Below are 21,239 nucleotides of genomic sequence, written 5' to 3' on the forward strand. Positions count from 1 at the left end.
TTTGGATTCTCATTGTTAACTGGGCCTGTGTTTACTTTCCAAATGTAGTGATCCTGTGAAGGCCGAGTTGAGGCACCTCCTCAAAATGTTACAGTCATTATGATGGGTGGAATGGGGTGGGGAGGGTGTTGGTGGAGTTACAGCTTTTGGACCCAGTGATGAAGGAGGACCAAAACATTTTCGCAAGTCAGGAAATTGTTGGAACTTGTAGCAGTTGGCGTTCCCATGTCCCTACCGCCCTTGGCTCTCTTGGTAGTAGACATTAAGAGCTTAAGAACTGCACAGATGAATAATTGTGGAGTATTTTGTATTTGTAATAAGCTGGAGGCATTCTTCACAGATGTCGGAGGCAGTGAGTATTTGGACTGGCTGAGATGGCAATCAAGTAGGCTACCTTCTTGTGAGTGTCTCAAGAATTAGAGCTGCTTTCAAAGTTCAAAAAGTTCAAAGTACACTTATTGCCAAAAGTATGTATGCAGTATACAACCCTGAGATTCATCTTCCCACAGACAAAGAAAACATCAAACACCCAACACACAGGGAAAAAAAGGGTGCAACATAGGATATAAATCATCAAACCACACAGTCATTGCAACAGCCTAGGAATGTTCAGTCTAGTTCAATTCAGCACTGTGTTGTTGATTGGCTGCAGAGCCAGTCCACCTTGATCAAAGTCACACAAAACAGCAATAAAAAAGGAGTTACCAGAAACAGATCATAGCAAGAACTACAGAGTCCAACCCACAAACCTTGCCTACGACCCAAGAGTCCCACAGCATCGAGTGAGAGGGGGAGAGTGAGAGAGACCAGTCAAAATGCAGGCACCTTCCCCCAGGAGCAGTGAGTGAGAGGGGGAGGGAGACCAGTTACACACAGGCCCTTTCCTCCAGCAGCAGTGCGTGAGAGGGGGGAGGGAGACCGGTCAAACGCAGGCAGATGGCGCTGAATGCCTGCTCATCTGCCGCTCTCATCCTCGTTGATTTCAATCTTGCTTGACACTTTAATCGGCGAGATCAGCAAGAAATGAAGCCGATCCTGGGCTCGTGCCCCAGGCCACACGTTCCACTCGAAACCTCACCAAACTCCCTCGAAAACAGCAAGGCGCCTGGTCGCGCAATCAGCCCAAGAACACACCATCAAAATGTAAATCACAGGCTCCAATGGTAGCAGAATCATAATTGAAAGAACAAGAAATAAAAGATGTAGTTTTGTGAGCTGTCTGAAGGACACCGCCTTTGGTCGTATTGTTCGCTGGCGCCACCTTCTTCCGACAAGTAGCAAGCATTCGGGCAAGTAGAGAGTGTTCAGTATGCTGCCTTGGATATTGTTTGGACTTTTGGGTGTTGGGAGTTGAGTCATTTGCTGCATAGTATCCAATATCTGACCCGCTGTTGTGGCCGTAATATGTAAGTGGCTTCTCCAATTCAGTTTCTATTTGTTAAATGGCAGAGACTCAACATGGTGATGTCTTCTGGACACTGCCCTAAAGCTTCTAAATGATTAACTCTAATGATATTTTATCCTCAGAAGACAATCTTGCATCTTGCATCACCTTCAAGCCAAATATTCTTGCTGGCATTTTGCCTGTCATGTTTATTTCATAGATTCCAATCCTCCTTTGGTAAGGAGAAAGAGAAGGTCTCATGATCTTTTTTATGTCTGGTTAAATTTATTCAGGTCAAGAATCTGCAATTGCAATCTTTCAATAACCAGACCATTGCCAGATGGTGATAAGGTTGGAAGCTTTTTGTAGTAGGTGTTTGAAAAACTGAGTATTGAGAGCCTGTAACATGTGGGACTGTTTGGTCATAACTCAGTGGCCAATTTATTAGGTACACTTGTTCACCTGCTCAATAAGGCAAGTAGCTAATCAGCCAATCATGTGGCGGCAACTCAATGCATAAAAGTGTGCAGACATGGTCAAGCAGCTCAGTTGTTGTTCAGACCAAGTATCAGAGTGGGATAGAAATGTGATGTTAGTGACTTTGATCATGGAATGATTGTTGGTGCTAGATTGGGTGGTTTGAGTATCTCCAGAAACTGCTGATCTCCTGGGATTTTCATTTACAGAGAATGGTGTGGGGGAAAAAAAAACATCCATTGAGCAGGGGTTCTGTGGTTGAAAATAGCTTGTTAATGAGAGAAGTAAGAGGAAAATGGCCAGATTAGTTCAGGTTAGCAGGAACGTGATGGTAACTCAAATAACAATGCATTACAACAGTGGTGTGCAGAAGACCATCTCTGAATGCACAACACATCGAACCTTGAAGTGGATGGGCTACAACAGCCAAGGGCCACAAACATACACTCAGTGACCACTTTATTAAGTATAGGAGGTACCCTAATAGAGAGTCTACTGAGCGTAGTATGCTACTGCTGTCAGACAAAATCTTGCATCTGAGATGATTGAAAGCAGTGCTGTGCTGTGTGTCTATTAAATCATCCTTTAAAGGATTAACAGTGTATTGTTTGACTGTGCTTCTCAGCGTCTCCCACGATCTCTGTCACTTTTCAAATCTTTCCTTAATGTCATTAAGCATGAGATGCATCCTGGCAGGAGTTTGTAGGAGGTAATCATTCTGAAACCACCTTCTAAATTCTAAATGTAGCTTTAGTTTAATAGGCTTTCATTCTGATATGTTTCGTTTACTTAAGATGTGCAATTACCTCTAATTGGCTTAATTACAAAGATCTACATGATTTGGTGAATATACATAACTAAGTTGATTAATGAGGTTCAGCTAGAAGAGTTTCAGCCTCGACGTTCCAGTGACTGGGGCTCAATGTAGAGTTCCGATGTTGGACATCTTGCCTGCTGTTTCCTTAATAGATTTTTGTAAGCCCTTGTTTTTCAGTCATCGTTGACTCTGCAATGATGTTTGCCTCTGCTGGCAGGAAAAGCTCATTTTCCCATCTTTTTCATGCTTTTTTCCAAAGTGCCCTGCAGCCAATGAAGTATTCCCAAGGTAAAGCAGTTGTTATGGTGTGGAGAACTGGACAACCAATTCGTATCCAGCTGGTTTTCGCAAACAACAAAAAGAACCAAAATTTGATTTAGTAACATTGATAAATATTGACTGGAGTTCAATGATTGCTCTCTGCCTTCTCTAGGAAAACATGTCTTGAGATCTTTTACACCCACCTGAGAGGGAAGCACAACCTTTAATGTGGTTAAAAGATATTGTACTATGGTCTGCAAAAGTAATTTAAGGATGTGCACAATAGTGTACTAAGTTTGCCATCTCAAAAGTTCAGTACACCTTTGCTGCTCCATTGAGCGGGCTTTGATTCATTTCTGAAGTGAGTCTGAAGATACAGTGTCCTGTCGGGTTGCACTACAGCCTGGTATGGGAACACCAATGCCCATGAACTGAAAAGCCTACAAAAAGTAGCGAACATAGCTCAGTTCATCCCAAGAAAATCCTTCCACACCATCGAGGACATCTACAAGGAGCACTGCCACAAGAAAGCAGCATCCATCATCAAGGGCCTCCGCCATCCCAGACTTGCTCTCTGATCTCTATCGCCATTGGTTCCTTACCACCTGGCTTTGGGACACTAATTACCCTTCAACCATCAGGCACCTGAACCAGTGTGGGCAACTTCACTTACCTCAACTCTGAACTGATTCCACAACCTATGGACTTACTTCCAAGTATTCTACAACTCAAATTCTCAGTTCTGCTTTATTTATTTAGTTAGTTATTTACACAATTTGTGTCTTTTTCAAGTTGGCTGTTTGTCAATCTTTGTCATTTTTCATTGATTCTATTGGGTGTGTTTGTTCTACTGTGAATTCCTACAAGCAGATGAATCTCAGGGTGAATCATATGGTGACATAAACATATTTTGACCGTAAATTTACTTTGAAATTTGAGATGGGTCTTCACCCTGTAATCTTTGAACTATGAAACAAGGGTACCTCTGGCTGTTTTGTCTTGATCGACTTGTCATTGTAGGGGTATTCCCTACTGTACCTTTACCAGTCGGCTCAGCAGATACATGCATCTCTTTATGTTTGATGTTTAATGACTAATCTAAAAGCATTTGCACAGGGAATAGTAAAACAGATTAAACGATCAAGTCTTTGGAGTAAGATTACAAAGACCCATAACCACCTGCTTCAGAGAATGCAACTGATGAGCCAAAATGGAAGTTGATTACTGAGTGGATATTGTGATGATGTAATGAGTAGAGCAGTTTTGAGTTATAACCGAAAACTCCTGTGAGTATAGGTGATGAGTTTTTGGAGCCTTTTTTTGCTACAGACCTTCGTGTGAAACCTTGATGTACGTTTTAAACTGGGCTGACCACAGACCTGTACAGCTGTCTCGCTTCTGACAACACTCTGATAAACATTCTGAAAGGCAGCAGAAAGGAAATTATAGACCAGTTAGCCTGACCTCAGTGGTTGGGCAGATGTTAGAGTCAATTGTTAAGGACGAGGTGATGGAGTACTTGGTGACACAGGGCAAGATAGGACAAACTGAACATGGTTTCCTTCAGGGAAAATCTGTTGGAATTCTTTGATGGGGAGTGTTTTAGGACAAGAGGGCACAGCCTCAGGATAGAGGGGTGTCCATTCAAAACAGAGATATGGAGAAATTTCTTTAGCCAGAGCGTGGTGAATTTGTGGAATTTGTTGCCACGTGCAGCTGTAGAGGCCAGGTTGTTGGGTGTATTTAAGGCAGAGATTGATATGTTCTTGATTGGACATGGCAACAAAGGTTACGGGGAGTAGGCTGGGAAATGAGGTTGAGGAGGAGAAAAAAAGGATCAGCCATGATTGAATGGCGGAGCAGACTCGTTGAACCGAATGGCCTAATCTTGCTCCTATGGCTTAAGGTCTAAATGAGCAGCAATATTAAGAGCAGTTTAATGATGCTTGAAGGAAGAGCGGCCAAGCTCCTTAGCTGTTCACCTAAATTTGCTCTGTAATGTTATTCCTGTAGCTGGGAATGTTTCAATAGGTCAGGCAGCATCTGTGGAAAGAATATTAAAAATATAAGTAGAAGTAGCTATATGGCCCCTTATGCCTTCTCCAAGATAATGGCTGGCCTTCTGTACCGCTTTCCTGAATTAACTCATTTCCTTTGAATCTCTTAATATCTGAAGGCTATCAATCTTAATATACCAAATGACTCAGTCTCCTCAGCCCTCTTAGGTGTGAATTTCAAAGGTTATTTATTCTCTTGGTTAAGAAATATATTCTGTCCTCTGTAGCTGACCCTTTTGTTTTGAGATAGTGACCTTACTTCTAGAGGGTTGGATATAATTGGAAGATGATGCATTACGGTACTCAAAACCTCTTGCATTAAAAACCAACAAATTGTGCTGCATATTAACTTTCAGTGATTTGAACACGTGAAGACCCAAGCTCCCTCCGAACACGAACACCTTCACTTTATTTCCTTTCTGTTATTTTCCTATCAACGTGGCAATATTTTATCTGATATTCCCTTACCCATTTACTTAACCTTGATGTGCATCTCCCTGTTGTTTTCTCCCTTAGTGCCTCATCCCTTAACTTGGCATCAGCAGTAGACTTGGATATAGTGCACTTGATCCTTTTATTCAGTTAGGAGCAGCTGAGACCTCGGCACTGATCCCTGCAACACTTCACTGATCATAGCCCCCTAAACAAAAGTGATCTTTTTCTTCTTGTTGTTTTCTGTCCCATAAATGTTCGTCAGTCTCTACTATGAACCTACCTTTGTTAGTGTGGTCTAAATTTATTTCATCAGTTATTGCATGCCATTTTATTGGAAGTCCAAATTCACAACATCCTCTGTTTTCACTTACCTGTTTGGCTAACTAAAAGCTCAAAGATATTCCAACAATTTCATCAAACATGATTTTCCTTTTCATTATTGAAGCCAATCACTTTATTATTTCCCATGTGCCTAATGACCAGTCCCTTTGCAATAGATTCCAGCATTTCACTTCTCCACGGATATGACTTTAATAGATCATTCTGTTTTCTCATTCCCTCTCTTGTTAAATAGTGTGTTACATTTGATATGTTCCCTCTGTGGCCACTGTTCCAGAACCTATGCAGTTTTGCAAGATGAGAACCAATGCATCAACCACCTGCAGAGGCACCTCTTACAGTACCCTGGGAGGCAGCTCACCAGATCCTGGGATTTTCAGCTTCCCATCCTGTTAATTTCTCCAATGCTAGCTTTTTTTTCTATGAATACTAATTTCTTTGAGCTTCTCAATTACTCCAGATTTTTTCGTTCTTGCCTATTTTCAGGAGGTTTTTTGTATCTTCCATGAAGTCAGATGCTAAGAATATAATTTCTCTACTATTTCTGTATACTTCAGTACAATCTCTCTGTAAGAGAACCAGAATAAGGTTAATTAATCTTTTCATATTCACATATTTGTGGAAGCTCTTCAAATCAATTTTTTTCTTTCTAACCAGCCTGTCTTTATTGCCTTGTTTCCTCAGTGTTAATAGGAATCTGTTAAAATCTTTGTTCTATTTAAGTAATTTGTTCCCACCTGGACTACAACAACTGGATCTTTCCTCACCAGCCCTGGGAGATGTCCTTAATTTATTTATTGGTATATAAAATGGAATAGGCCTTTACAGCCCTTCGAGCTGCGCTGCCCAGCTATCCCCTGATTTAATACTAGTCTAGTCATGGAACAATTAACCTATCAACCGGTAAGCCTTTGGACTGTGGGAGGAAACCGGAGCACCTGGAGGAAACCCACGCGGTCACAGGGGGATTGTGCAAACTCTTACAGGCAGTGTTGGGAATTGAACCCGGGTCATCTGTGCTGTAAAGTGGTGTGCTAACCACTATGCTACTGTGCCGCCCCCAAAAATTGTCTGGGTGCAGGCAGGTTGGCCTTAAGGACTCGTGCTCAGGGTTACAGAGAATAGAGCCTACCCATTTGGTGTACTGTTCCCTAATACTGACTTGTTCCTTTCCACTTCCCCAATTTGTCTTGACTCCTGTAGTTCAGTGATCAGTTCGCTCATCTGCCCTGCGATCTCTGGTTGTCAGAATCAGATACATGTTGAACAACTGTACAGCCCAGAACTTCTGCCACCATCCTCATGCCTGCCTCACTCTTATTCATATCTCCCCGTCCTTCTTGACTGACTAGTTCAGCAGCACTTCGTTTAGAGATATGGTCACCTCGTGAACCAAAGTAAAAAAGAAAAATAACATTCCCTCTCTCAAATGCATGGCAGTTTTGGAATCCCAGACTCCGTCTCGTCAGTTCTTGAGCCGTGTTTCCCCCATCTGCTCGCTCACTGCAGATGTGATGACTCCCATTTGCTTCCACATACTTCAGTGACAACATGTCACCTGCCTCGCCTGAGTATTTATTTAATTTAATTCATTTACTTACGGCCATCAGCTTAGCTCTAAGCGCACTCACGTACCTTAATCACCAGACAGCTACGTTCTGGGTAGGCTGTGCCATTAATTTTTTAGGCTGAAAATCTTTAACAAGAGATGGAATAAAATTTGAAGTTTAAGAAAAATCTTAAGGTGCAAAGGAAATTAGGTGGGGTGGGGGAGGATTTAAAAAAAGAAGCCATATGAAGTGGTGGAAAACAGAAAAGGTTAAATGATATCTGGTATGGAGGGGCTACTGCACAGGACTGAAAGAAGCTGCAGAGGGTTGTAAACCTAGTCAGCTCCATCTTAGGTACTAGCCTACAAAGTGCCCAGGACATCTTTAGGGAGCAGTGTCTCAGAAAGGCAGCATCCATTATTATGGACCCCCAGCACCCAAAGCATGTCCTTTTCTCACTGTTACCATCAGGTAGGAGGTACAGAAGCCTGAAGGCACACACTCAGTGATTCAGGAACAGCTTCTTCCCCTCTGCCATCTGATTCCTAAATGGATATTGAACCCTTGGACACTACCTCACTTTTTTTAATATACACTGTTTTTGTTTTTTGCACATTTTTAAATCTTTTCAGTATATGTATACTGTAATTGATTTACTTATTTATTATTATTTTTTAAATTTTATTTATTTATTTTTCTCTTCTATATTATGTATTGAGTTGAACTGTTGCTGCTAAATTAACAAATATCACGTCACATGATGCCGGTGATAATAAACCTGATTCTGATTCTGAAAACTCGCTGCAGCTTAAACTTTTCCAACCAACAAAGCTGCTTCATCCTTAAACCCGTTTGTAATGGCACTGGGGTTATTTAATATAAATTGTGAATTATATTTTTTAAGCATTTTAAATTACCCCTCCTGGTGTGCTGAGTCCAGAATTGGACATTTAGGAGCCTTACCCTTAATCAAAGATTAAAACAGTCGCTGCACAGTCTATGATGGGTCCTTTCACTAAGTACTTGGCCCTCATTCAAAGGTCTGCCCTCTGGGTCCAAAGTCATTGCAGTTAGTGTTTGTTCCTTTTCTGCATTGGAGTGTGAGGGTCATAGTGTATTCATTGTGAAGGCTCTATATCACACTAAAACCTCTTTCCTTGCTTTGCAGGTATGCCAGAGATTTCCAGTGTGGAATAGTCAACGGGTATTGTACTGCTCCAGTTCCTCTGTGCCCTCTAATGGTGAGTAACATCGATTCCCTGGTGCCGCTGGGCCAGGGGCTTGTTTCTTGAAAGGTCTGGTGAGATTTTTCACGTGATGTGTGCAAGTAGAGAGTAGAGCCACATTGCCAAATGCTTGTGCAGAGATCAGCACAGACAGATGCACACGATACAGTTATACAGCTTTTTTCATGCAGTAAGACTTCCCGAGGACCATGACAAGAATACAGTAAGGCTAGTAATGGTGTCACAATCAATGTGGAGCTGTTAGAAGTAATGAATCCTGAACTTTGACTTGTTCTCAGTCCTGGGTCAAAGAAAGTGTGGGAAAGGCTGGAGTTAGAGATCAGATGTCTCAAAGTAGTAGGCAAATAGAATGTCACAGAATTGGGAATGGCAAGCCCGTGGAGGGTTTGATCAATGACCCTCAACTCTGCAGATCACTTGCTGCTGTCTTTGTTGGCTTGAGATGCAGACTGTCACTCCCAGTTATTTAACCTTATGCTCAGTGCGTTTCACCTTTTCAGCTGGGAAATTTAATCATAATATCCATGCTGAGGCTACAGTGCCGGAGATGCCTCTCTTTAGGTGGCTGGTTAGAGTGAGATCCATTCTGTCTGGTGGGTGCATAAGATCCTATGGCAGTATTTTAAAGACAAGGAGGAGTACCATCCTTGTTGCCTTGGCCTATGATTATCCCTCAGCCAATGTTACTAATGATTGTCTGGCCACTGCATTACTGTCCAGCAATAGTTGTAATTCCTGCATTACAGCAGCAGGTGTAACTTGATTTGCATGATTTGAGCTCCAAATAAAGTTCAAAATAAATACCTAAATGTCACCATAAACTACACTGCAATTCATTTTCTTGCAGGTATTCACAGTAGAACAAAGAAATACAATATAATCAATGAAAAATGACGCACAAAGACTGACAGACAACCAATGAGCAAAAGAAGGCAATCTGTTCAATTACAAACAATACATAAATACATAATACTAGGAACATGAGTTGTAGAGCCCATGGAAGTGAGTACGTAGGTTGTGAAATCAGTTCAGAGTGAAGGTAAGTGAAATTATCCACGCTGGATCAAGAGCCTGTTCCTGAACCTGGTGCAAGGTCCTAAGGCTCCTGTACCTCCTTCCTGATGGCAGCAGCAAGAAGAGAGCATGGCCTGGATGGTGGATATCCTTGATGATAGATGCTGCTTTCTTGTGATAGCGCTTATTCTAGATGAGGTGAGATACTGCTAGTCACCTCGGAGGACCGAGTCGTTGCCATTTATATTTACCTGCTGTCGGGTGGGTGGTATCAGATTAACCGATTAACTTCCCAAACATATCAACACTTTAGGTTCAGTTCATTCATTATCATTTCGGAGGATGGGTCCTGGGTCCAGCACCTAAATGCAATTATGCAGAAAGCACGGCAGTGCCTCTACTTCCTCAGAAGTTTATGAAGATCAGCATGACATCTAAAACTTTAACAAGCTTCTATAAATGTGTGGTGCAGAGTATATTGACTGGCTGCATCACAGTCTGGTATGGAAACACCAACACACTTGAAAAATCCTACAAAAAGCAGTGGATACGGCTCAGGCCATCGCAGGCAAAGCTCTCCCCACCTCTGAGCTCATCAATATGAAGCATCCATTATCAGGGACGTTCACCACACAGGTCATACTGTCTGCAACACACATCAAAGTTGCTGGTGAACGCAGCAGGCCAGGCAGCATCTCTAGGAAGAGGTACAGTCGTGAAGGGTCTCGGCCTGAAACGTCGACTGTGCCTCTTCCTAGAGATGCTGCCTGGCCTGCTGCGTTCACCAGCAACTTTGATGTGTGTTGCTTGAATTTCCAGCATCTGCAGAATTCCTGTTGTTTAGGCCATACTCTCTTCTCACTGCTGCCATCAGGAAGAAAGTACAGGAGTATCAAGACCCACACCACCAGATTCAGGAACAGTTATTACCCCTCAACCATCAGGCTCTTGAACCGGAGGGAATGCTTTCCCTCAACCGCACTCGCTCCTTCGTTGAACTGTTTCCACAACCAATGGACTCACTTCCAAAGACTCTTCATCTCATGACCTTGATATTTATTGCTTATTTATTATTATTATTTGCACAGTTTGATGTCTTTTGCATACTAGTTATCTGCCCTGTTGGTGTGGTCTTTCATTGTTCTTTTGTGGTTATTGGATTTATTGAGTATGCCCACAAGAAAATGATTCTCAGGGTTGTATATGGTGACATATATGTACTTTGATAATAAATTTAGTTTGAACTTTGAATTTAACATAAGGAAGTCCACACTTAACATTACATCACAGGAAGAAGGCTACTTGGCCCATTGCGTGCATGCTGGCTTCCAGAAGGGTAGATCCATCAGTCTTATTCTGTACAGCCTTGAAACCTATTGCCACTTCCCACCATTAGTAATGCAGCACCTCCAGTGGTGGGAGGGTTTAATTACAAGGGCATTGTGTATTGTTACGTAAACGCCAACAATGAATGTCAATCGAGACAGGTTATATAAAAACAACCAAATATTTATTAAACACGTATAAACGATAAGGGAAAAAGCAAACGAAAACTTTAACCGGAAGTTAACAGATATGCAGCTGTTCACCAACTCATCACTTGGCTCTGGTTCTTGAAGCGTTAAATGCGAAAACAGTTCTTAAAGCGATACAAGTCAGATATAGTTCTTAAAGCGATAACTTCGAAAGTCCAACAGATTTACACGTTCAATTGGGAGAGACTTCTCTGGAGAAGGATTTCTTCACAGACGCACCTTTACTGCTGGTTCTGTCCACAGGATTCACGATGCCAAAAATAAACAGTTTAAATCAACTGACCTTAAATTCCTTTAGAGAGAGAGAGAGAGAGAGCACCTTTTTGCATGAACTCCTTGCTCTTTCTGGCAAGAGTTATCTCGATGCGGGTACTCCTCCAACGAAGACTCAATAAGGTTGATCCTTTATTAAACTGCCAAACAATGCCGACTTCTCTCGATCCTTCGATAAATTCTTCACTCTCCCTTCAACTGTTGGAATTGAGTAAATTGGCACATCCAGCCACAAATTTCCAGTCCAAATAATATGGAATCTTCCAACAGAACGCACAACCGTTTTAAAAATGAAACTGCGTCACAAAAACAAACGAAACAGAAACGGAGGCACAGCACGTTCTATCTGGAAATCTACAAACTTAAAAACCCTACTGCGTCACCTGAGTCGACTCTTATATAGTCACGGGGCACATTTCATCACGTGACCTCACATCGGCAGGAAAATCACATCAGGTGACCTCCAAAAGACCATTACATCACTCTCACTAAAAAAAACAGATCTCCTTGAGCATGTAACAGTATTGAAATTAAATGCTGCTGCTACAATAAATGCTGAAACTGGAAAACCTAGGAGTAAATGGAAAAGAACAAAAAATGCAATTACTCCTAAAGATCTGCATCTCCAAGAGGTATTGATGCTGAAATTGAGTCATTGATTGACTGAATTTGAAACTAAATGCCTAGAGACACTTTGTCAATGCCAATTAATGGTCTCTGACAACTTGCACTTGTTCCTTAATCACACTTCACTTGTTTACTAGGAAAACTACCTGGCCTGTCACCAAACCGTTCTGAAACTTGGACAAAGAAATGCCCATTTTTGTACAGAAGCCCAAAAACCAAAGTAAATTTATTAGCAGAGAACATATATGTCACCATATACAACCCTGGGATTCATTTTCTTGCAAGCATCGCAGTAAAGATAAGAAACACAATAGAATCAATGAAAGACTGCACCCAACAGGACGAACAGATGATCAATATGCAACAGTTAACAAACTCTGCAAATACGAACAAAAAAATAAATAAATAAGCAATAAATATCAAACATAGATGAAGAATCCTTGAAAGTGAGTCCATAGGCTGCGAGAACAGTTCAGTGATGGGGTGAGTGAAGTTACACTCTCCGGTGTAGGTTCGGAGGCTCTTGCACTACTTTCTTGATGGCAGCAGCAAGAAGAGAGCTTGGCCTGGATGGCAGCGTTCCCTGATGATGGATACTGCTTTCCTGCGATAGCACTCCATGTAGGTGTGTTAGTTGGATACAGATATTGACCCAATAGAAATATTGTGCACTTCTAAATCTCATTTGCATGTTTAAGTACTAATCATAATGCATATTTCAGGTGTTAATTAAATGTTTATATTAAAGGACAATAGTGCTTAAGAATTAATAAAATAACAGTCCACTAGTAGGTGTTGCCCTAGAAACCATCATTTCCATCTTCATCTTGTCTTGGTATGGTGACTGTGATTCACAGCCTTGAACGGAAAAGCTGTCCAAAGGAGAGTTGGACTTTCAAGGGCTATGTTCATCCTGGATAACTGCACCATGTCTGCACACTGTCTCTGTCAGTTTATCATCTTGACCTTGCTGTACTGAACGTACGAGCTCAGCAAAGGCCACGCAAAGAGGGGTCCAGCTCGCAAAGGTTCAGCCTGAGACTGTGCAGTGTCTGCACTCTGCTCTGCCATCACACCATTTCAAGCCCCATCTTGCTGCAAATTCCCAAACTTGCCCTGAAGAACCTGGAATAGTGTTTCCAAATTGCAGCCCGTGAATTGTGTACTGCAGATGCAAAAGTTCTGGAAATGTGCAGCAGGTCAGGCAGCCTCTGTGGAAAGAAAAGCAGTTAATGTTTTCGGTCCAAGACCTAATGAAGTGTTTCAGACCTGAACCATTTATCATTTCTCTTTCCATAGATGCTGCTTGACTTGCTGAATATATCTAGCATTTTCCATTTTATTTTAAATTTACAACATCATTTGGTTTGTTTATTTTCATTTACCCATAAGTAGTGTAAATCCTCTCTCACTTGTTAACTCTGCACACGTGCCTTCTTGACTTCCAAGGACCTGGAGGCTCTGTGGAAACATTGTTCTGCAGTCCTCGCTCAATGAAGGCTTCATTTTAACTTTGACTATAACATTTTCATTCTGTCTTGGCCATAATTTAGATCCATCCTTGAAGTATTTTCTAATCCAATAACCCGTGGTGATATATTTTGCTGATAGAGTTCTGCTTTCTTGAACATTCCCCATTCCCATCACTCATCAGCCTTCAACATGCAGCAGCTTTCATCTTCTCTCTGGATTTCCATATCCTCTTTAATAAGATGCTTTTTTAAACCCTTGCCTTTGACTATATTTGGCCATCTGCACTAATATTTTGCATAGTGACATCATGTGAAGTGCTTTGGAATAATGTTATGTTAAACGTGTAATATAAAGTTGACACCTGCTGGCTCTAATTTGCAGTAGAAATTCTGGATGTGATAAAATTCCAAAGTTCAAAGTAAATTTATTGTCAAAGTATGTGCATGTTACCATATGCCACCCTGTGATTCATTTTCTTGCGGGCATTCATTGTAAAACAAAGAAATACAATAGAATCAAGGAAAAGCTACACGCAAAGGCTTAAAAAAACAGCCAAAAGAAGACAAATTGTATAAATATTAAAAAATAAATAAATATAACTGTTGAGAACATGAGGTGTGGAGTCCTTGAAAATGAGCCTATAGGTGTGGAGTCAGTTGAGAGTTCAGGTGAGAGAAGTTATCCATGTTGTTCAAGAGCCTGATGGTTGAAATGTAATAACTGTTCCTGAGCCTGGTGGTGTGGGATCTAAGGCTGCTGTACCTGATTCCCGATGGCGGCAGCAACAAGAAGAGAGCATGGCCTGGATGTTGGGTGGGGGGGTCCTTGATGATGGATGCTGCTTTCTTGTGGCTGCACTCCTTGGTGAAGTGCTCAATGGCTGGGAGGGCTTTTCCTGTGATGGACATGGCTGCCATTACTTTTTGTAGGCTTTTTCCATCATGGGCATTGGTGTTTCTTGTATACCAATTCCGAGCAGAATGAAAACAGTGTAAGGAAAAGGGCTGTGTAGCATTTTCTCCATAGTTCTTCCACATTAACTTGCCAGAAGGAGTTGGAAATAATTAGCTTCCTGCTGTAAAAGCCATGTTTGGGGGTCTGAGGAAGTATTTATTTTGTTTCTGACTTGTCAGTTTTATGTTGCCTTCAAAGGAGACTGTGTATCCATTTAAAATTCTGTTTATTTAGATGCCATCTGTTATCTGCCATTGAAGAAATTTACGATATTTACATTGAGTTGTATCTGGCATCTATTGCAACTGCTCTGTTCACAGTTGGTAGTTCGTTTCAGTGACCTACAATTATAGGTGGCAGCAGCTCAAATGGACTTGGTGGGTTTGTGTGAATAATTTCTAAAATCTCACAAGAAACAATTCAAATGCTCTCTTCACATCCAGAATACTGGGGTATAAAGCATGAGGTACAGGGAGAAGTTCTAGTCATCATACCATAGCAAGAATGTACTGTTGACACAACATGACACATTTCATTGTATGATTTGATATACACATGACAAATAAAACTAATCTTAATCTTACTTAAATAATATTACTGGGCACCAAGTGTTAAATAAGAAAAGTGTTAAATAACAGATTAGGAAATTAGGATTACAATTAGGATTGTTTTTTTTTGTGGAATTTGGAAGGCCAATTGATTTTCATTTGGTTGACGGAGAAAAAAACTATTCCCATTGTTTCGGATGTCTAAGACCTGGTGACATAGTCAAAAAGTTTGAGCTAGGGCTTTCAAGAGTGAGGTTAGGAAGCACTAATATGTGAGAAGATGGTAGAAATCTGAAAAACTCTTGTTCAATCTTTTAATTTTGTATGCATGTCTTGATAGAATTTGGTTAACAAAAAGGATGGGAAATGGAATTGGATCACAATCACCCTTACTTTCATTGGCAGAAAAGTCTTGAGGGACTGAATGGCCTCCATTCTGTGCTACCTGCACTCTTGAGGATATTCAAGAGGATGTTTCCTTTAGTGGGGGAGGACACAGCCTCAGAGTAGGAGGAAGTCTCTTTAGAGCAGAGATGAGGAGGAACTACTTTAGCTAGAATATGTTGAATCTGTGGAACTCATTGGCACAGATGGCTGTGGAGGCCAAGTCACTGGGTATATTTAAAGCAGAAATTAATAGGTTCTTAATTAGTAAGGTTATGGGGAGAAGGCAGCAGAATGGGTTTGAGAGGGATGATAAATCAGCCATGACAGAATGGTGGAACAGACTCAATGGGCCGAATGGCCTAATTCTCATCCTATGTCTGATGGTCATTCAGCGTTGTTTGTTTTCATTCTGGCAACAAAACAGTGTTTGTCTCTGCATTGGGAAATAGGTTTTTAAATGGTGTCTGAGCTGAAGACAGAAATGAGAATTAGAAAGTTCTCTGAAGTTATTGAAGCTCTGACCATGGAGAAAAGTTCCACAAAGAAGAATTATTTCCACTGTATTTTCAATGAATTTGTGAGCATATAATCTGGGGCTTGACATCTCATTGGTGTGTGTGCTGAACCATAATTTCTATGCCTGTCACTCTCTGGCCTGTGAAGAAAGGAAGAATTTAGGACAGATCTCCAACAATCTGCAAGTCAGCCCTGAACAGATTGGTCTAGATGAAGATATGTTTGGCAGTCTGTTGTTCGATCACGAATGATAGAAATAAAATGATAATGTTGAAATTTTATTAAAATTGTAGAGCAAAAAGTCACTGTATTAGGAAAACTCCTGTGAGGCTTGTGATTTGGGTGCAGATGGTAGAGCTGATGACTTGCAGTACCACCCCTGACCTCAGGAGGCACTGTCTGTGGAGTTTACACATGTTCCTAATGATCATGTGAGTTTCTCTCATTCTACACACAAAACTGTGCAGGTTGATGGGTTTATTGAGCTGGCAAATTTGTGGGTGAGTGTAGAATGTGGAGAGCGTTGACAGAAATGAGGGGAGAATAAAATGGGATGAGTGTAAATGGGTACATGTTGAAGGGCTGGAGGGCCTGTTTCATATTGTATGAATCTGAGACTTTATAGGATGAGGAGTGTACTGTAAATTTAACAGCTAAAAGTGAACTGCTCCCTCCTCCCCTACCCCCCCACCCATTATCCACCATCAAATACCAAAGCAGGATGGGCACGTTAGCTGGAGCCTCACTGAACCCAGTAACTCCAAGAGCTACCCTGGCAGCAGTGTGACAGTCTGCACTTGCAGGTTACTCGTGTTATAAAATCATAAGACAAAGGAGCAGATTAAGCCATTTGGCCCATTGAGTCTGCTCCACCATTCGATCGTGGCTGATTTATTATCCCTCTCAACCCCATTTGCCTGCTTTCTCCCCATAACCTTTGATGCCCAGTCTAAGCAAGAACCTATCAACCTCTGCTTTAAATATACTAAGATTTAAATATAATATGACTTGTCCTCCATAGCCATCTGTGGCAATGAATTCCACGGGTTCACCATATTCTGATTAAACAAATTCCTCCTCGTCTCTGTTCTAAAGAGGAATCCTTCCGTTCTGAGGCTGTGCCTTCTGGTCCTAGACTTCCTTACTATAGGAAATATCCTCTCCACGTCCACTCTCTCTAGGCCTTTCAATATTTGATGTTTCATTGAGATACCACCCTCCCCCACCCCACACCATTCTTCTAAACGCCAGCAAATACAGGTCCAGAGCCATCAAACACAAATCATTTGTTAACTCTTTCATTCCCAGAATCATTCTGATGGACCTCTTCTGGATCGTCTCCAATGCCCGCATATCTTTTCTTAGATAAGGGGCCCAAAACTGTTCACGAGACTCCAACTGCGGTCTGACCAATCTGTTATAATGCTTTACATCCTTGTTTTTATATTCTAGACCTCTCGAGATGAATGCTAACATTGCATTTGCCTTCCTTACCACTGACTCAAACTGCAAGGGAGTCCTGCACGAGGACTCCAAGTCCCTTTGCGCATCTGATATTTAAACTGTCTCCCAGCTTAGAAAATAGTCTTCGCTTTGGTCATAGTCATAGTCATACTTTATTGATCCCAGGGGAAATTGGTTTTCGTTACAGTTGCACCATAAATAATAAATAGTAATAAAACTATAAATAATTAGTAATATGTAAATTATGCCAGGAAATAAGTCTAGGACCAGCCTATTGGCTCAGAGTGTCTGACCCTCCAAGTGAGGAGGTGTAAAGTTTGATGGCCACAGGCAGGAATGACTTCCTATGATGCTCTGTGTTGCATCTCGGAGGAATGAGTCTCTGGCTGAATGTACTCTTGTGCCCAATCAGTACATTATGTAATGGATGGGAGACGTTGTCCAAGATGGCATGCAACTTGGACAGCATCCTCTTTTCAGACACCACCGTCAGAGAGTCCAGTTCCATCCCCACAACATCACTGGCCTTACGAAATCAAAGGAATAAAAGTACTTGACCATATACTTCCCTACTCTATATTCCATCTGCCCCTTTTTTCCCATTCTCTCTATCTAAATCCTTCTAATCTACAGCCTTCTTGCTTCTTCAACACTACCTACTCTTCCACCTGTCTTCATAAATCTGCAAATTTGGCACAAAGCCATTAATTCGATCATCAAAATGATTGACATATAATGTGAAAAGAAGTGGTCCCAACACCAACCCCTGTGGAATACCACTGGTCACGGGCAGCCAGTCACTCAAGTGTCCCTTTATTCCCATTCTTTGCCTCCTGCCAGTCAGCCAATTTTCTATCCATGGGTAATGCCATGGGCTGTTATTTTGTTAAGCAGCCTCATGTGCGACACCTTGTCAAAAGCCTGCAGAAAATCCAAGTAAACAACATTCACTGACTCTCCTTTGTCTATCCTGCTTGTTATTTCTTCAAAGAATTCCCACTGATTTGTCAGGCGAGATTGCCCCTTGAGGAAACCATGCTGACTTTGGCCTATTTTATCATGTGCCTCCAAGTACCTGAAACTCTATCCTTAGGAATCCATTCCAACATCTTCCCAACCACTGAAGTCAGGCTAAATGCCTCCCTTCTTAAAGAGTGGAGTGACATTTGCAATTTTCCGGTCCTCCAGAACTATTCTGTAATCTAGTGATTCTTGAAAGATCATTTTTAATGCATCCACAGTCCTTTCAGCTACCTCCTTCAGAATCCTGGGGTGTTGTCCGTCTGGCTCAGGTGACTTATCCACCTTCAGACCTTTCGGCTCCCCGGGCACCTTATCCTCTTTTATGTTATTGACTAGCTTGCCTCATACTTTATCTTTTCTTTCCTTATCGCTTTTTAGTTGCCTTCTGTTGGTTTTTATAAGCTCCCCAATTCTCTAACTTCCCATTAACTTTTGCTATATGCCCTTTCTTGTGCTTTTATGCTGTCTTTGACTACCTGTCTCTGCAATAGTTGTGCCATCCTCCCTTTCGAATACTGCTTCAGCTTTGGTGAAGCAAAGCAGTATCTTTCCTGTGCCTTTTGAATTTCAGTAGTATCTTTCCTGTGCCTTTTGAAAAGCCTGCCTTTTCAAAAGCAGTATCTTTCCTGTGCCTTTTGAATTTCTCCCAGAAACTCTAGCCAGTTCTGTTGTCATACACAACAGCTTTCCCATGTTTAATCCAAATTAATCCATGCTTCATGGCATCCCAGATAAATACAACTCTGAATGCTAGGATATTATTGAAACTTAGTTTGAAGCGGTTTTACCTGCTTGAGTCAAGAGCTCCTCCCATGTATACTTGTCATGAGATTGATGTGGTCACACATGTGGCTTCTTTTGGTATTCTCATTCTCCATTTTGGGCAGCACAGTGGTAAGGCAGTCTGCAAAGTGCTTTTATGGCGTCAGTGACTGGGTTCAATTCTGTGGCTGTCTGTAGGGAGTTTGTACCTTCTCCCCATGACCATGTGGGTTTCTTCAGGGTGCTCCGGTTTCCTCCTCTATTCCAAAGACATGTGGATCCATAGGTTAAGTGGTCACATGGTGTACTCATTGTGTCTGAGGGGCCTGTACTGTGCTGTATCACTAAATAAAATAATATAATCTCTTTCAAAGCAACACACACAAAATGTTGGAGGAACTCAGCAGGTCAGGCAGCATTATGGAAATGCATAAACAGTCAATGTTTCGGGCAGAGACCCTTCTTCAGGACTGTAAAGGAAGGGGGGGGGAGAAGCCAGAATAAAAAGGAGGGGAAGGACGATAGCCAGCAAGTGACAGGTGAGACCAGGTGGGTAGGAAATGTAAAGGGCTGGAGAGGAAGGAATCTGATAGCAGAGGAGAGCTGGCCACGGGGGAGGGGGGAAGAAAGGAAGGAGGAGAGGACTTGGGGATGTGATAGGCAGGTGAGAAGACGTAAGAGGTCAGAGTGGGGAGTAGAAAAAAAGGAGGGGGGAGGGAATTTTTTTTTAACCAGGAGAAGAAATCTATATTCATGTCAACAGGTTGGAGGTTACCCAGCGTGCTCCGCCACCCTGTATTTCCAACATATGGAGACTTCCTTGTGTGTAAAATTCTCTCTTTCTTCTTTTCTTGCCTGCTTTTTCTCTCTCTCTCCCCACTCTATTGTTCACTTCTTTATCCTCTATCCCTCTCCTGCCCCTCCCCATCTTGCTGTCTATCTGTTTAGTCCCTTTTGCTCTCTCTGTTCCGCTGGCTCCCCCTTTCCCCCACCAGTGTAAATCTGCTAACAGTATTATGTAACATCACGAGCAGGGAAAGTATTCTGGTGCGGCCTTGACTTTCAGCTGCTGCCTGACACGAGGCCAGGATGTCGTTTGTTACTTATTTAACTGAGGTACTTGAAGCTCTTCAGTGGGAAATGAGTCAGAAAGCACAGTTTGGAGTGCGGCCAGCTTCCTGTCACGAAGAAAGGAGGCTTTGCACAGTGGACCAGTAACTGGGGACTTTTGGTCACCAGCTGTGTAATGTGAACTCTGTCTTCTGGAAATGCCGTTGAGCAAATGGGCATCATTGGTGTACTTGACCAGTTTAGACAACAGAGCTGCCATCTGTCTCGCAGTATACTGTAAATGAGAAGAGATTTGATGCTCACTATGTCACAGCCACTTGCTAAGAGATCACAGGAAAGGTTATAACTTGTATAGTTTTAATATGCAATTTATTGTAATTTACTTATAAGCCCAGATGCTGCTGTCCTGTTCAACAGCAGTGCTTTTGTGGTTATCAGTTATTTTCAATAAAGTTTTTAAAAACTTCCAATCAGGCAACACTGAGCCACCTCTGGTAGTATTAGAGCAGGTCATCAAAAGGTTGCTCATCGGGAGACTACCTTCAGCGATAAGCTCCAGCTTTATTTGTCACGTACATTGAAACATGAAATCCTGCAGTGAGCTGCATCGTTTGTGTCGGTGACCTACACAGTCTGAGGGTGTGCTCTGGGCAGCTCGCGAATTTCGCCGTGCTTCCCGTGCCAACATCGCAAGTCCACAACTTACTAACCCTAACGCGTGTATCTTTTTAGAATGCGGGAAGAAACCCACGCGGTCATAGGGAGAACATACAAACTCCTTGTGGACGATGGCAGGAATTGAACCTCAGTCTTGCAGCTGGCTCTGTGATGTGTTGTACTGAACACCCAGTCTACCCTGCCACCCCAGTGTGCCCTTATCAGATGGAGAGCCAGTACAAAGTGTGGTACGATTAAAGTGCAGTAGCCCTGTATTTAAATGGGTGGACTGGTATCCAAATGTCTGGTCTGTTGATTTGGAGACTTGTGTTCAGATCCTGTCACAGCTGCCAGAAAAGTAAATTAGA

At 42.0% G+C, this 21,239-nt stretch overlaps 1 protein-coding gene across 1 annotated transcript in view; it reads left to right on the top strand.

Moving 5' to 3' along the window:
- Positions 1-21,239, top strand: part of mcu (mitochondrial calcium uniporter) — a 210,555-nt gene that overhangs the window by 162,748 nt on the left and 26,568 nt on the right. Inside the window, exon 2 of the mRNA XM_072282654.1 lies at positions 8,489-8,561. Within this exon, the coding sequence (XP_072138755.1) occupies positions 8,489-8,561 (73 nt within the window). The remainder of the gene's footprint in view (positions 1-8,488; positions 8,562-21,239) is intronic.

The sequence above is a fragment of the Mobula birostris genome, chromosome 18 (assembly GCF_030028105.1).
Source record: "Mobula birostris isolate sMobBir1 chromosome 18, sMobBir1.hap1, whole genome shotgun sequence".
NCBI lineage: Eukaryota > Metazoa > Chordata > Chondrichthyes > Myliobatiformes > Myliobatidae > Mobula > Mobula birostris.